The sequence below is a fragment of the Chaetura pelagica genome, unplaced genomic scaffold, assembly GCF_000747805.2.
Source record: "Chaetura pelagica isolate M959 unplaced genomic scaffold, ChaPel_1.0 scaffold430, whole genome shotgun sequence".
Lineage (NCBI taxonomy): Eukaryota > Metazoa > Chordata > Aves > Apodiformes > Apodidae > Chaetura > Chaetura pelagica.
This window is the reverse complement of record NW_009952159.1, coordinates 622434-636298: the sequence shown is the minus strand read 5'-3', so window position 1 is coordinate 636298 and position 13865 is coordinate 622434. Positions and strand designations below refer to the sequence as shown.

The 13865-nt window shown below is 51.0% G+C and overlaps 1 protein-coding gene across 1 annotated transcript in view; it reads left to right on the top strand.

Annotated features, from left to right (window-relative positions):
- Positions 1–2569: 2569 nt before the first annotated feature.
- The window catches only part of DGAT2 (diacylglycerol O-acyltransferase 2), an 18431-nt gene continuing 7135 nt past the window's right edge, over positions 2570–13865 (top strand). The window contains exons 1-4 of the mRNA XM_010007196.1: positions 2570–2683; positions 3815–3922; positions 4879–4949; positions 11296–11500. Of these exons, the coding sequence (XP_010005498.1) occupies positions 2680–2683; positions 3815–3922; positions 4879–4949; positions 11296–11500 (388 nt within the window). The 5' untranslated portion in view covers positions 2570–2679. The remainder of the gene's footprint in view (positions 2684–3814; positions 3923–4878; positions 4950–11295; positions 11501–13865) is intronic.

Below are 13865 nucleotides of genomic sequence, written 5' to 3'. Positions count from 1 at the left end.
CAACAGGGATGGTTTAACTCATCAGCATCTTGTCTTGTCTCATCTCAAGTGAATTCAGCTCCTGGGATGTTCTCTCCCAAAGACCTACTGGAGCTGCTGCTTTAGCACTGGATTAGTGCTGTAGGTTTCAGTTTACTGGCACTTGCAGTGACATGATCTATCCTTGAGCAAAACTGGGTCTGCTTGGAGCATTTAATGCCCAACCCATTGAAAAGAGATTGATTATGCAACACAGATGAGGTAGAGCCAAGAGTTTGGCTGGGTGGGCTGCCTGGTGATTTAGGCTGCAAGGTCTGATGGAGCTCCTGGTTGATGGTCATTAGCAGAAATGCTCAGGAGGGTGTGTAGCTGTCAGTCACAGGGACCATGTTCAGGCTTGACACCAAATGGCATTTAAGAGGAGCAGCAAAGAAGTTGCAGAACTCATAAACAGCCTTGCAGGGGCAGCTACTGTGCATTCATCCTATTGCTTGGGATTTGCAAGGGCAGCAGCAAAGGCTGCAGAGATGCTTTGCATATTTAAAGGAAGCCTGAATGAAACCTGCTTGGTGGAAACTATCAAAACTCATGTACTTGCCTATATCTGGAGAAGAGGCTCTTCTTCACAGAATCATTGAGTGTCAGGGGTTGGAAGGGACTTGTGAAGATCGAGTTCAACCCCCTGCCAGAGCAGGACAAAAACTAGGGTAGATCACTCAGAAACACATCCAGACAGTTCTTGAAAGTCTCCAGAGAAGGAGACTCCACAGCCTCTCTGGGCAGCCTGTCCCAGGGCTCTGTCACCCTCACACCAAAGAAGTTCTTCCTCATGTTGAGGTGCTGGAGTTTGAATCCATTGCCCCTCGTCCTATCAAAGGGCACAAGTGAAAAGAGCTTGTCCCTGACCTTCTTGGTGCCCTCATGTATTTATAGACATGAATTAGATCCAGTCTCATTCTTCTCTCTAGACTAAAATGCCCCAGGTCTCTCAGCCTTCCCTCATCAGACAGATGTTCCAGTCCCTTTGTCATCCTTGCAGCCTCCATTGGACTCTCTTCCCTGACCCTCTTGAACTGGGGAGCCCAGAACTGGACACAACACTCCAAGTGAGGTCTCACCAGGGCAGGGCAGAAGGGGAGGAGAACCTCCCTTGACCTGCTGGACACACTGCTCTTAATACACCCCAAGATCCTATTTGCCTTCATGGCCACAAGGGCACATTGCTGTCCCATGGATCACTTGTTGTCCACCAGGACCCCAAGATCCATCTCCACGGAGCTGCTCTCTAGCAGGTCACCTCCTAACCTGTGCTGGTGCATTTGGTTGTTCCTTCCCAGGTGCAGGACTCTGCACTTGCTCTCGTTGAACCTCATGAGGTTCCTCTCTGCCCAGCTCTCCAGCCTGTCCAGGTCCCACTGAATGGCTGCACAGCCTTCAGGTGGCTCAGCCAATCCTCCCAGCTTTGAGTCTTCAGCAAACTTGCTGAGAAGACACTGTCCCATCACCAAGGGCATTGATAAAGATGTTGAACAGGACTGGATCCAGCACTTCTATCTGACTCCCCGGGAGCACCTGCTGTGGAATCACCACTGGCCACAAGGACTGAAGCCACTCAGCAGAGCAGCTGCTCAGCAGCTTCACATCCCTCCTAACAACAGCCTGATCCTAAACAAAGAAGGGCAATGTATGAACACACCCCCTGGTTTGTTCACAGCCCAGCAGCTTGGGTGGCATTTTTAGCCAGTAACCATGGGGTTTGTGACATACAGTAGTGAAGAGAAGTGGAGGAAAACCCACTTGCAAGTGCTTCTTTCTGGAGGCTGTTGAGTGTTATCAGCAAACACTGCAGGGGGTGGTTCCTCATATAGACATCAAGTCTTTCACTTCAGCTTTTTGCTTGGTTTTCTCCCCACTTGAATAGCTGAAGCTTTGAGAAGAGTGGCTTTCAACTCTGTCCTTCCTCCTTTAGCTGCTTTAGAAACCCTGTGGTGACTTTCCTGAGCCTTGTAGCTGTGGATCCCTGGGGAATGTGGGTTGAGGTGTTGCCCAAGCAGCTCCTGAGCTGTGCTGGGGGAGGCTGGAAGGCAGAGCTTGCCTTGAGCACCACAAACCACTTGTGCAACAGACCTGGTGAAGGGTGGAGGAGCAACAGTTCAGACCACAGGCTGCTGTGTGCTTGCCTGGGCTTTGGGACAGCTGATCTTTATCTTCTGGTCAGCTCAGGGGTTTCCCTGTTATCAAGCCCCACTTCCAGGAACTGGCAGGTTAAAGAGGAAACATTCACAGGGCCACGTGTTCATGTCCTCTACAGTTTTATGACCCAGGGAAAAAAGGTTTGCTCAGGTGGGAGCTGATGTTACCCATGAATCCCCTCCAGCATTTCCCAGCCAGCTGAATGTTTGCAAGTGCCAAGAGCTCCCCTTCCACTTTAACTCCATGGGAAACATCAGCCTTTGACAAGCCTTGCTCTGACACAAAACTGCCCAAACATCCATTCAAAACCTGCTATTTGAAAGGAAAATATTGTTATCTTTGCTCAGCGTGCAAGTGTAATTTCATTTCCCTTTTTTTCCCCCCTCCTTAGGCACAGGATCAAACATTCTTTCTGCCCTGCAGGATTTGTTCTGGCTGTCAAAATCCAAAGTAGAGAAACAACTCCAGATCATCTCCGTGCTGCAATGGGTTCTCACTTTCCTCATCATGGGTAAGTCACACATTTGGCTGAGAGTAAAAGCTTTTTGCCTTCATTCTGGGAGACTTTTGATGCCAAAAATGTTCATTTTTACATCAGCATTAAGGTGCACTGCAGCAGGGCAGTCCCTGGGGCATGGAGGTTTTTGTAGGGTGGTTTGATATCTTGGCAATAAAGGGCTTTATTTGGCTCTAGAAAAACACAAGGGCTATGGGAAGATCTACTGATGTTTAGCTCGTGTCTGTGTCTGCCTCCCAAGTGAGACTGAAGCAATTGGGAATCTCTCACCTGACCCACTCATGGGACAGTCCACGATTTCTTAGAAGCAACTGGTAACTGATGCAACTGGTGGCAAGAGGATTGGTTTCCTCTTGGCTCAGTCTCCTTCCAAGAAGTGCCTGAGATGGGCAAGAAATGTTTGTGTTAGACCAGGAAAGCAGCAAAGACTGGTTGTCCCTGGGTATTGCTGCTGTGTGGGCTTCAGGTTGCTCCACTCCTGAGCATTGTTGATCATTAAACTAGAGAAATATCATAGAATCATAGACTGGTTTGGGTTGGAAGGGGGATTTAAAGCTCATCCAGTCCAACAGGGACATCCCCAACTAGCTCAGGTTGTGCAGAGCTGTGTCCATCCTGACCATGAGTGTTTCCAGGGATGGAAGGTGCTGATTGCAGTCAGTCCAGCAAGGGTCCCTGTTCCTTCCCAGTGGAGTTTGTGCTAAAATGGCCAGATATTTTGTGGGTGTCACCTCTGGCACCCCTGAGATGGCTGGCATAGAGCTGGTGTGACATGTGGAGGATTTGTGAGCTGTGAAAGAAACCCCCTTGCTGTGGGGCACCAAGAAACCTTGATGCTCATCAACTCCTGCTCACAGCTGGAGATCTCATGGAAGAAGGGACCTGGAGAAACCATGACTGGGAGGTCTGAGGTACCTCCAAGCAGGTAGCTTTGCATGAAGCTCCCTCAGTCCTACATAAGGGGGTTTTAGCTAAATCCGATTTCACTGAGGATTAATGACATCAGATTGAGACTAAGACTTCAGTGTGGAAGGGTCAAAAGGCAAGGGGCTCTTCATGCAAGTGTAAATGCAGACCAAAACCTGATGCAACCTTGTTTTTCTTCTCTTTCTTGGCCCTGTCCAGGTGTTGCTTGCACTTTAATCCTCATGTACATACTGTGCACAGACTGCTGGGCCATTGCTGCCCTATATTTAGCCTGGCTGGTTTTTGACTGGAATACACCAAAGAAAGGTAAATATTGCAGAACAGATCCTTGCTCTTTAAAGTGTCCCTGACCTCATCTGTGGACAAAGCAGCACTTCCTTATCATGGGTGACTACCCTTCTTGGTGGCACTTGGCTGAATCACTGCCCCAAGGCAATAATCAGTGAAGCATCCAAATCCCAGCCCTTGGCATGAGCAGATTGGATTGATGCTGGTAATGCAAGATAAAAATTCACTCATATTGTGCCATCCCTGGCTTTTAGCAACGGATTTCTGAGGCTCAAGTTACTCCAGGAGGCCAGAAATACCAACATAAAGATCCAAGCTCTTGCTGGCCTCTCCAGCTCCTGCAAGGTTCAGCTGATGGTGTGACTATGGAGGTGTGGTTCCCCTGTGGTGTCAGGGTTGCTGCAGATGAAGCAGAAAGCTTTTTGTTTTGGAAAACAGGCTGGAGAAACCAGCTCTGAGGCCCCATTGCAGCAATGACCACAAGCTTTGGTGGCAGCTCCTTCCTCTGCCAGATTAGGACAGTTCCCCAGTGCTTCAAGAGCACTGAAGCCCTCCAGGGTCTTGGCTTTCCTGCCCCAAATGATGAATCTGAGTTATCCCTGAGTTGTTTCTAGCTCAAATTGTCCATTGCCCAACTACAACAGACTATGAGGTCAGATCCTACCCTGAATTTGGGCCTTAATTAGCTCAAAGTGCCCTGAAGTTCTGAGCATGGATGGTTTCACCTGACTTTAGTGAAAGGTCACAGGATGGTTTGGGTGGGAAGGGACCTCAAAGACCATCTAGTCCCAACCCCTGCATGGGCAGGGACATCTCCCACCAGCCCAGGCTGCTCCAAGCCCCATCCAACCTGCCCTTGAGGAATTAAATTGTTGACCTCTTCAGTGAGACACCAAACTCTCTGGAGTCCTCTAGGCTTCCTGGTGGACACCCATATTTAAAGAACACTAAAACCATTCTTTTTCCCTCTTCAGGTGGAAGAAGATCCCAATGGGTGAGAAACTGGGCTATATGGAGGTACTTCAGGGATTATTTTCCAATTAGAGTAAGTAACAGTCTGTACTTTGGGACTTAACTGTTTTAATGGCTTAATTACAACTACCTTGTAGCAACCCCTGTGGAGATGATGTTGGGCCTAGAATGGTCCATCCATCATACTGAGGTGTAAGCAGGACATGACTGACTTACTATTGCCATTCTACTGCTTGGTTGTAAAACCTGAAATGCATGCCCAGTGGTGGTATCATGATTTGTAGAGGAAGCTGCTGCTGGTGGTTGGTTTGGTCTCCAGACCAAGGCTCCTGTCAATCCCTCCAGCTTCTTTTCTGGGCAGTCCTGCCTTCTGCTGAGCCCCACCTGTGTTCCTCTCTTGTGAATCTGGCTCACTTCTGGTCTGATGTCCAGTTACATCCACAGGCAGCGGAGCAATGGGGAGGAATATCTGGGAACCCTGTGCCTTAACACTTCCTGAGGGGCTGGGAAATCAGCTCTGAAGCCAAACTGCTTTGGGAAAGGGGGTTCCCAGCACCAGGGGTGACTCTTTAATTCTCTGTAACTTGCTCACTTTCTGCTTGCAAGCTCCCTGCTAGTTCAGGTGTGTTGCAGAGAGAGGACAGGGCTGCTCTGGGGGCTGCAGAAGGAGCTGAGTGACTTGGAAGGGAGCAGAGGCCAAATTCAGCTGGGAGGGAACTTGATCCTCTTTGGAAGGACACCTGGCTGAAAGGACTATTATGCAAGGCTCTTGGCAAGTTCTACTCAGCCTGAGCAACAGGGAGGGACCTGGTTGTGGCTCCTGATGAGCTGCCCTGCCCTGAGATAGCCCAGCCTCAGCAGGCAGGATGGGATCCAATCCCAGGAGGAAGCCAGAGAGACATGGGCTGGATTCAGACCCTCAGGGGGTCTGGCCCTGCTGCTGGTGGGCACCCTTTGCACTTGCTGCTGTTCCTGGGCACTTCTTGCCAAGTGGAGATGGACATGGAAAAACAGCCTGGCACTGCACAGGCTGCAGGCTGGCTGCTCAGCCCAGGTCTGAGGGCTAATGGAGAGCAGAGCTCCAGGGTTGGAGGTGGGTCTCAGGTGTGTTGTCTTCTAGTACAAAGTCCTCAGTCCTTCCACAAACCTGCCTTCTGAAAGCAACGAGGCTGGGGAAGGGACTGGAGGGCAGGTCTGGTGAGGAGAGGCTGAAGGAATGGCTCTATGATTCTGTGATCCTATATATATTCTATCAGTGGCTGCAGATCTGAAGGCCAAGGTTTCCTTGCACTGAGCTGGTGTGGGCTCACTCTTGAGATGCAGGTTGTATCTGGCCAGACTGAAATGCCACCAGTGCTGACATCTGGCCAAGATCCACCTTAGAACTTGTGGCTAGGGATGTTGCATCCCTCCATAGCTCTACCTGCTGGCTTCAGCCTGGCTTTGTCAGAATAGCTGCATGAGAAGCAGGCTCTGCTCTGCTGTTTGTGATGGTTAGGCTGGGTCCCTCCAGGAGTCAGCAGTGCCTCACATCCTGAAACACCAGGAGGACTCTTGTACCTGTACCTGGAGCCTGAAACAGCAGTAGGACTGTTGTACCTGGACATCTCATGATCACAGAATGGTAGGGCCCAGTAGATATTTATAAGCATTGATGAAATCTCCTCTCAGTCTTCTCTTCTTTGGGCAAAACAGACCCAGGCCATGTTTTTTTTAATACCAGGTGGGTTTGGGAGCCAACCTGGATCTGGCTCAAATCCTCAGCATTAACAGAGGTTGCCCACATTCACTGGGGCTCCATGCAGCTGCTCTGACAGTCATCAGCTATTTTAGGGCTCCAGGAGCTTAAGCTTGTCTGCTGCTTAACTGGCTGGCCTTGCAAAGAGTGCTTTAAGCTGAGCAGGGCATGAAGCAGCTGAGGAAGCTTCCAGTGAGCTCAATCCTGGTGCTGAACTGCCAGGTAGAGCCCTTGCAGGTGTGAACATGGTGCTGGGTGCAGGGCTGGGCTCAACCCCAGGCAGGTCCTGCTGATCTGAGGGTGTCACAAGGGCAGTGCCCCAAACTGAAGGTCCTGTTTAGGTAAAGAAGCTGTCACCTGAGCACGTGAGGGTGGCTCCTGCTTATCTCCAGAAGCAACAGTGCTTTAGGTAGCAATGGCCACAGACCTTTGCCTCACCTTAATCAAGCAGTGAGCATTTCAGGTGTGTGCAGGGAGAGCTTCTCAAGTCTCCTGCTGAGGTGGGACAGTCAGGATTGTGCCAGAGCAGGGGACTCTGACAAGACAGGGACTACTTTTTCCAGTGTTTGCCTTGCACCCTGTGGCTTCCTGCCAAAGCTTCTCCTTTGTTCTTGTAGATGATGGACAGGACGTAAATGGAGGGTTTTGCTTCCTTTGTGGGATGTGGTGTAGTGGGAATCCTGAGAGCCTGGAGGGGCCTTCAGGTCCTGGCCTGCCTTGCTGGGAAAGGGACACCATTGAGTCCATCGTGCTGCTGAGTGGGCTGCAGCTGATTGTAGCTGCTCTGTTTTCCAAGCTTCTGTGCTCACTCCTGCTGCTTGGATCCTGCAGGATGAGCTCTTAACTTTCTGCTTCCCACATGCTTCTGTGGTCTCTGTGCTGCTCAGCTTGCAGGCAGGCTGAGCACCCACCTAGACCACTTGTTTCTATCCTGCTCTTTGGATCCTGGTGCTGAGCAGCAGGGTCTCTCTGTCTCCACACTTCAATACCCATCATGTTCCCACCACCCCAAGTGGCAACGCTGCTCTCTGGGTGTATCTGGCACTAGTTTTTACTGTATTTGCACTGGTTTATTGCTTCAGGAGGCAGGCCTAGACCTCTTGAAAGAAATCTGTTCTTACTGGAGCAGATGGATGGACCTTTGCTCCCACTGAAACAGGTTTGGTCTCAGACAGCAGCTGGGAACAGGCATGTTAGGGCAGGGGGGTGAAGGTCCAACTTAGTCCTGTCTGGGATCCAGCAAGGACGTGCTGCCTTTGTCTCACCATGGAAGTGCTGGGGCTTCACCTTCCTTATGAGATGGTTTAGCAGTCAGGGTGGATGGTTGGACTTGATGATCTTGAAGGTCTTTTTCCAACCTTGGTGACTCTGTCATTCTCTTCTATGATTCAAGGAGCTGAGGGTCATGTAGGAATGGAGAAGAGCTGGAAGGCAAAAAAAACCAACCCATTGGTGGCTCAGAACAGAGTTGCAAAAGTGTTGTCAAATGTCAGCCACAGCAAGTCCTTAGGCCAACATTAGGCAGCTCAGGGTTTGCTTGCCAAAGGGAAAGGTGCAAGAAAACTGGTAGAATCATAGTTGTTTTGGCAGGAAAAGACCCTTAAGATCCTCCAGTCCAACCCTTCCCCCAGCCCTGCCAAGGCCACCCCTGCCCCATGTCCCTCAGCACCATCTCCAGGGCTTGGAAACCCCTCCAGGGATGGGGACTCCCCCCCTGCCCTGGGCAGCCTGGGCCAGGCCCTGACAACCCTTGCCAGGGAGAAATTGTTCCCCAGATCCAACCTCAACCTCCCCTGGCACAACTTGAGGCCGTTCCCTCTTGTCCTGTCGCTTGTTCCTGGGGAGCAGAGCCCGACCCCCCTGGCTCCAACCTCCTCTCAGGTAGTTGCAGTGAGTGATCAGCCTCCTCTACACAAACCCCAGCCCTGGCTTTGATGCTGGCAGCTCAGACCCTGCATTATCAGCTTGAAGATCTGCACAACTTGCAGATCAGTGCACAACGTTGTCTGATACCTGGGAGACCTTGGTTGCCCTGGCTTGACTTGGGTGGAGGAGAAGCTCAGCTTCTGTGGTGGGAGAGCCAGTGGAGAACAGTGCCAGCCTGTGTGGGACAAAGTGATGGGGAAGGGCACATAAATGACTCTCAGACCTGTAAATCCCTGTTGTGAGGGTGGTGAGACACAGGCTGCTCAGAGAGATGGCAGATGCCCCATCCTTGGAAACATTCCAGGTTGGATGGGGCTCTGAGCAACCTGATCTAGCTGCAGATGTCCCTGCTCATGGCAGAGGGGTTGGTCTAGATGAGCTTTAAAGGTCTCTTCCAACACAAACCCTTCAGTGATTCTGATACTTGTGCAAGTGGTGAGGGTGAGCCTGGTGAGTGTCACCAAGCAGGAGAAGCACAACCCTCTGCCTCCATAACAGGAGCTCTTGGAAAGCAAACAGGGAGATAAGGCTGCCCTTGGCAGAGGCTGGTGCAAGGTATCCAAGCAGCTAGCTCCAGTAGGAGCTGGGTGTCCTTGCACTGGTGAGGGGCTGGAGCAGGGTGCCTGTCCTGCCTGGACATCTGCATGAGAGCAGATGGGTGGTTCTGCAAGCTCAGCTCACTAATGTCTCATGTTCTAGAGAGACAAGGACAAACCCTCTGCTTCAGCCACCTTCCTTTGAAACTAGCTGTGCTTGGTGCAGGTGGAGGATGAGGCTTGGAGCCTGGAAATCACCACCCTGCTCTGACAGGAGCTCTAAGAAGTGTCTGCCACTTGGTTGCCCAAGTCACATGCCTGTGGCTCCTACGCCAGGAGTCTCTTACAACTGAGCAAGGGCTGAGAAGATGGAGAAGCTTCATACCATCCAATTTCTTCTTTCCTTCCAGTCTTTCCTGGAGAGTGGTTCCCAGTCTAGCTGGGGAGCCCTGTTTCACTTGAGCTGGGTGAAGCAACGACTAAATTAGGCAAGAAGGGAAAGGCAAGACAGGATGACTTGGTGTGACATGCGTGGGGTTCTACAGAGATGCTGCAACCACAAGCATCTGCACACACTTCCTGGAGCCCTCTGTGACCTCAAAAGCTGGAGGAGATGTGTGGAGGGGGAGGTTATCAACTTGCTTAAGCCACTGCAGTGTCATGGCTGGCTGGCAGCTGCTGCCTGAAATAGCACAAGGGCTGTAGGCTCCTCTGAGGATCAGTGGTGGGAACGTGGGGAGGAGGGGAATCAAATTTCTGGGCACTTGGCTTCAGCCAAGTGTTGCACTGGCCCGTCAGCTCCCTGTAGCATGATTCAACAGAAAAGACTTGCTTGCTGCCAAAGCACTTCTTGGCTGAGGCAGCAGGGTGGGTGATGCTGATGTGATGGCTTGAAGGCTGGGATTTTTCCTATAGGAGCTGACACGGAGTGAACCTTCCCACGTACAGACTGATGGGTGCAGTTGTTTCACACCTCGTCCCAAAAGTGCAACTGGGACTCGGAGGTTCTGCCCCAGCTTGAGAGCTGCTGGGGTGCTGGAGTCAAGTAAAAAACTGGCACCATGGCAGCCTGAAAATAACTGAATTTGATCCCTGCTTCTGCAGGGTGATGCAGCAACCCTGGTCTGTGCTTGCACACTGCCTGGGAATGGTGTTGGGACACTGCTGCTACTTGTAGCATCAAAGTTGCAGAATCATAGAAAGGTTTGGGTTGGAAGATCAAGATCAACCAGTTCCAACCCCCTGCATGGGCAGGGACACCTCCCAGCAGCCCAGGCTGCTCCAAGCCCCATCCAACCTGCCCTTCAACACCCCCAGGGATGGGGCAGCCACAGCTTCTCTGGGCAACCTGGGCCAGGCTCTCCCCACCCTCACAGGAAATGATTTCTCCTTAATATCCAATCTATAAACAAATCCTCTGGCAATAATAGTACCAGGGCATGGGTTGTGCTGTGCATGGGCTAAGACAGCCTTGGAGAGCCCCTGCTGTGCAAACAGATGAGTACATGGTTTGGAATATTGCACAACCCTGTGCTCACTGCTCCTGGAACATGTCCTGCAGAAATCAGAGCATGGCTGGGGATGGTCTGAGGTGTCTTTTTGGCACGTAAGACAGAGCAAAACATCTTGAAAGGAAGGATGGTTCCCAGGGGTGAGCCATCCTTCTGCACACTTTCCCTCTTGGAGGGTGGCCAGGAAGCAGGCTAAGTGCTTGGGTCTTTTTTTTCATGTATTAAGCAAACCTAATTTTGTTATGGGACACTGGTTTTTATTGTTTTCTCTCCCCATACTGGCATGTGAGCCACTAATGTGGTGAGAGGGCCTGGGAGGAGGTGTAGCTGTGCCTCACAGGGCCACGAAAAACTGGGTTGGTTTGGGCAAGAGGTTTGTAAGAAAACCTTTGGGAGGAGTGGAGGAACAAAGGGCACAAGCTACTGCAGCCCCCAACCCCTGTTCCTGCTTGGCTGGCAGTGTCTTGTGGCAAAGACCAGCCTGTTTATTCTGCTCCCTCTGCTTGAAGAACTAAAATCTTAAGTGGCTGCTCCTACCACAGCCTCTGAAATCCAGGACAGCTCATATCCTCAGCCCTCAGGCTGTTCTTCCTGGTGGGAAGAGAGACAAAAGCTGGGGACTTTGAATTTTTTTTATTCTTTTTTTTTTTTTGGTCTTGTTACCTGAAAAGACCTGTTTTAATGGGAGCTCACTCTTGTCTTTCCTAGCTGGTTAAAACCCACAATCTGCTGACCACCAGGAATTACATTTTTGGGTACCATCCACATGGAATCATGGGCTTGGGTGCCTTTTGCAACTTCAGCACAGAAGCTACAGGTGTCAGCCAGAAATTCCCTGGGATTCGACCATACCTTGCTACCCTGGCTGGGAACTTCAGGATGCCCATTTTGAGGGACTACTTAATGTCTGGTGGTAAGTGCAAGAGCACTTTGTTCCTCTTCCTCATGCCCTTGCCTCTGAGCTGTCTTCCCCTCTTTCTAGTGAAAAAGCTGTGGCAGAAGCTCATGTAACCACTTTTCTCCTGTAGCATCACACAAAGGTTGGTTTCCTGTAGCTATCAAGGAGAAGCTGTGAATAAATGTGACAAACTTGGGCTGCAGAGGCTGCTGCTCCTCTGCATTCCTCCTTAACTCAAGGATGCTCCTGTCCAAAGGCAAAGATCAGTAGTTGTGGATGTGGGAGATGGAGTAGAAGCAAGTTAGAATTGTAGAACAATTTTGGTTGGAAAAGACCTTTAAGATCATCAAGTCCAACCATTAACCCAGCACTGCTAAGTCCACCACTAAGCCATGTCCCTAAAAATTGTCCTAGTTGTCATTAGGAGGTGCTGGTAGATGAAGAAGTCACTCTCACTGAAAGTATAAAGTATTCATCAGCCTTTGAATTGTGAATACCATGTCTCACAGAATCACCAAGGCTGGAAAAGATCATCAAGTCCAACCCATGACCCAACACCACCACAACTCCAGACCAGGGCCCCAAGTGCCACATCCAGCCTTTCCTTGAACACCTCCAGGGATGGGGACTCCACCACTTCCCTGGGCAGTCTGTTCCAATGTCTGATCACCCTTTCCATGAGGAAGTGCTTCCTAATATCCCACCTAAACCTCCCCTGGAGCAGCTTCAGGCCAGGCCCTCTCATCCTGTCACTGGTTGCCTGGGAGAAGAGCCCGACCCCACCTGCCTCCAACCTCCCTTCAGGTGGTTGTAGAGAGTGAGAAGGTCCCTCCTGAGTCTGCTCTTCTCCAGGCTGAACAAGCCCAGCTGCCTCAGCCTCTCCTCACCAGACCTGCCCTCCAGTCCCTTCCCCAGCCTCGTTGCTTTCAGAAGGCAGGTTTGTGGAAGGACTGAGGACTTTGTACTAGAAGACAACACACCTGAGACCCACCTCCAACCCTGGAGCTCTGCTCTCCATTAGCCCTCAGACCTGGGCTGAGCAGCCAGCCTGCAGCCTGTGCAGTGCCAGGCTGTTTTTCCATGTCCATCTCCACTTGGCAAGAAGTGCCCAGGAACAGCAGCAAGTGCAAAGGGTGCCCACCAGCAGCAGGGCCAGACCCCCTGAGGGTCTGAATCCAGCCCATGTCTCTCTTGGCTTCCTCCTGGGATTGGATCCCATCCTGCCTGCTGAGGCTGGGCTATCTCAGGGCAGGGCAGCTCATCAGGAGCCACAACCAGGTCCCTCCCTGTTGCTCAGGCTGAGTAGAACTTGCCAAGAGCCTTGCATAATAGTCCTTTCAGCCAGGTGTCCTTCCAAAGAGGATCAAGTTCCCTCCCAGCTGAATTTGGCCTCTGCTCCCTTTCCTATTTCCCTGTCCTTATAGGACAGGGATCTCAGGTCTCACCCTGCTCCTGGGCAATGGTGATAGGTGCCCTCCTCATCCAACTACACTTTGAGGTGCCTGCCAGGAGTAAAGAATCTGGGGCATTGCATGGTTTCAGCTGTTCAGAAGAGCCCCTTTCATGAAGGGGTGGGTCACAGGGAACACAGCAATACCAGTGACATGAACTGGTCTGTTCTAATGGATTCCATTATTTTAGTGCTGTAGGTTATGACTGTGCAGAGGGGGGAGTCTTGACAGCCTCAAGAAACAGTGTTCTTGCATGGCCTGAGGGAGGATGCCCACCAGGTAGAGATAAGAAGGTCATGTTCAAAGACAATGACCTGCACGACCCAGTGCCCTGTTTGTTGTTCCTGGAACAGCAATAAATGACTTTAAAACTGGTATCTTCAAATAGTGTTTTGGCTGAATCCTGAGTCGTGGCTGCAGAGAGGGCAGGAGCAGCTGCACTTGGCTCTGACTTGATAGATCTGACTCTTTCCAAGATCATTGATCTAATTTGGTGAGGGAGAGGAAAACTACCTGGATATGGTGCAGAAAAGGTGCTTGTCCTTTCCTAGGAAGGGCAGTAACTCAAGCAGGCTGGTTTCTCCCTTCCTGCATCAGACAGAAGTTGCTGTGGTGAAGCACAAACCTCCCACAACTTGGGGCTCCTGCAGGACAGAGCATGAGAAACTGGGATCTGCTTCTCTGAGCTGTAAACTTAGCTCATGTGTTGCTTAAGTTTCCATGTAGCATCAGCCTTTCCATATTAAAAGGAAACCAATAACAACCCACATTCAACCTGCAAGATGAGTGGTCCTGTGGCCAGCCAGGGCTGCTGCCCTCCTTTTTGCAAGGAAGGTGGGAGCAGAGAGCAGCAGCAGGGCTGCTGAGCAGCTTGGCTTGGCTGTCCCTGAGCATTGCAGTGAAATCAGCAGGGAATTCTGCTTACTCTA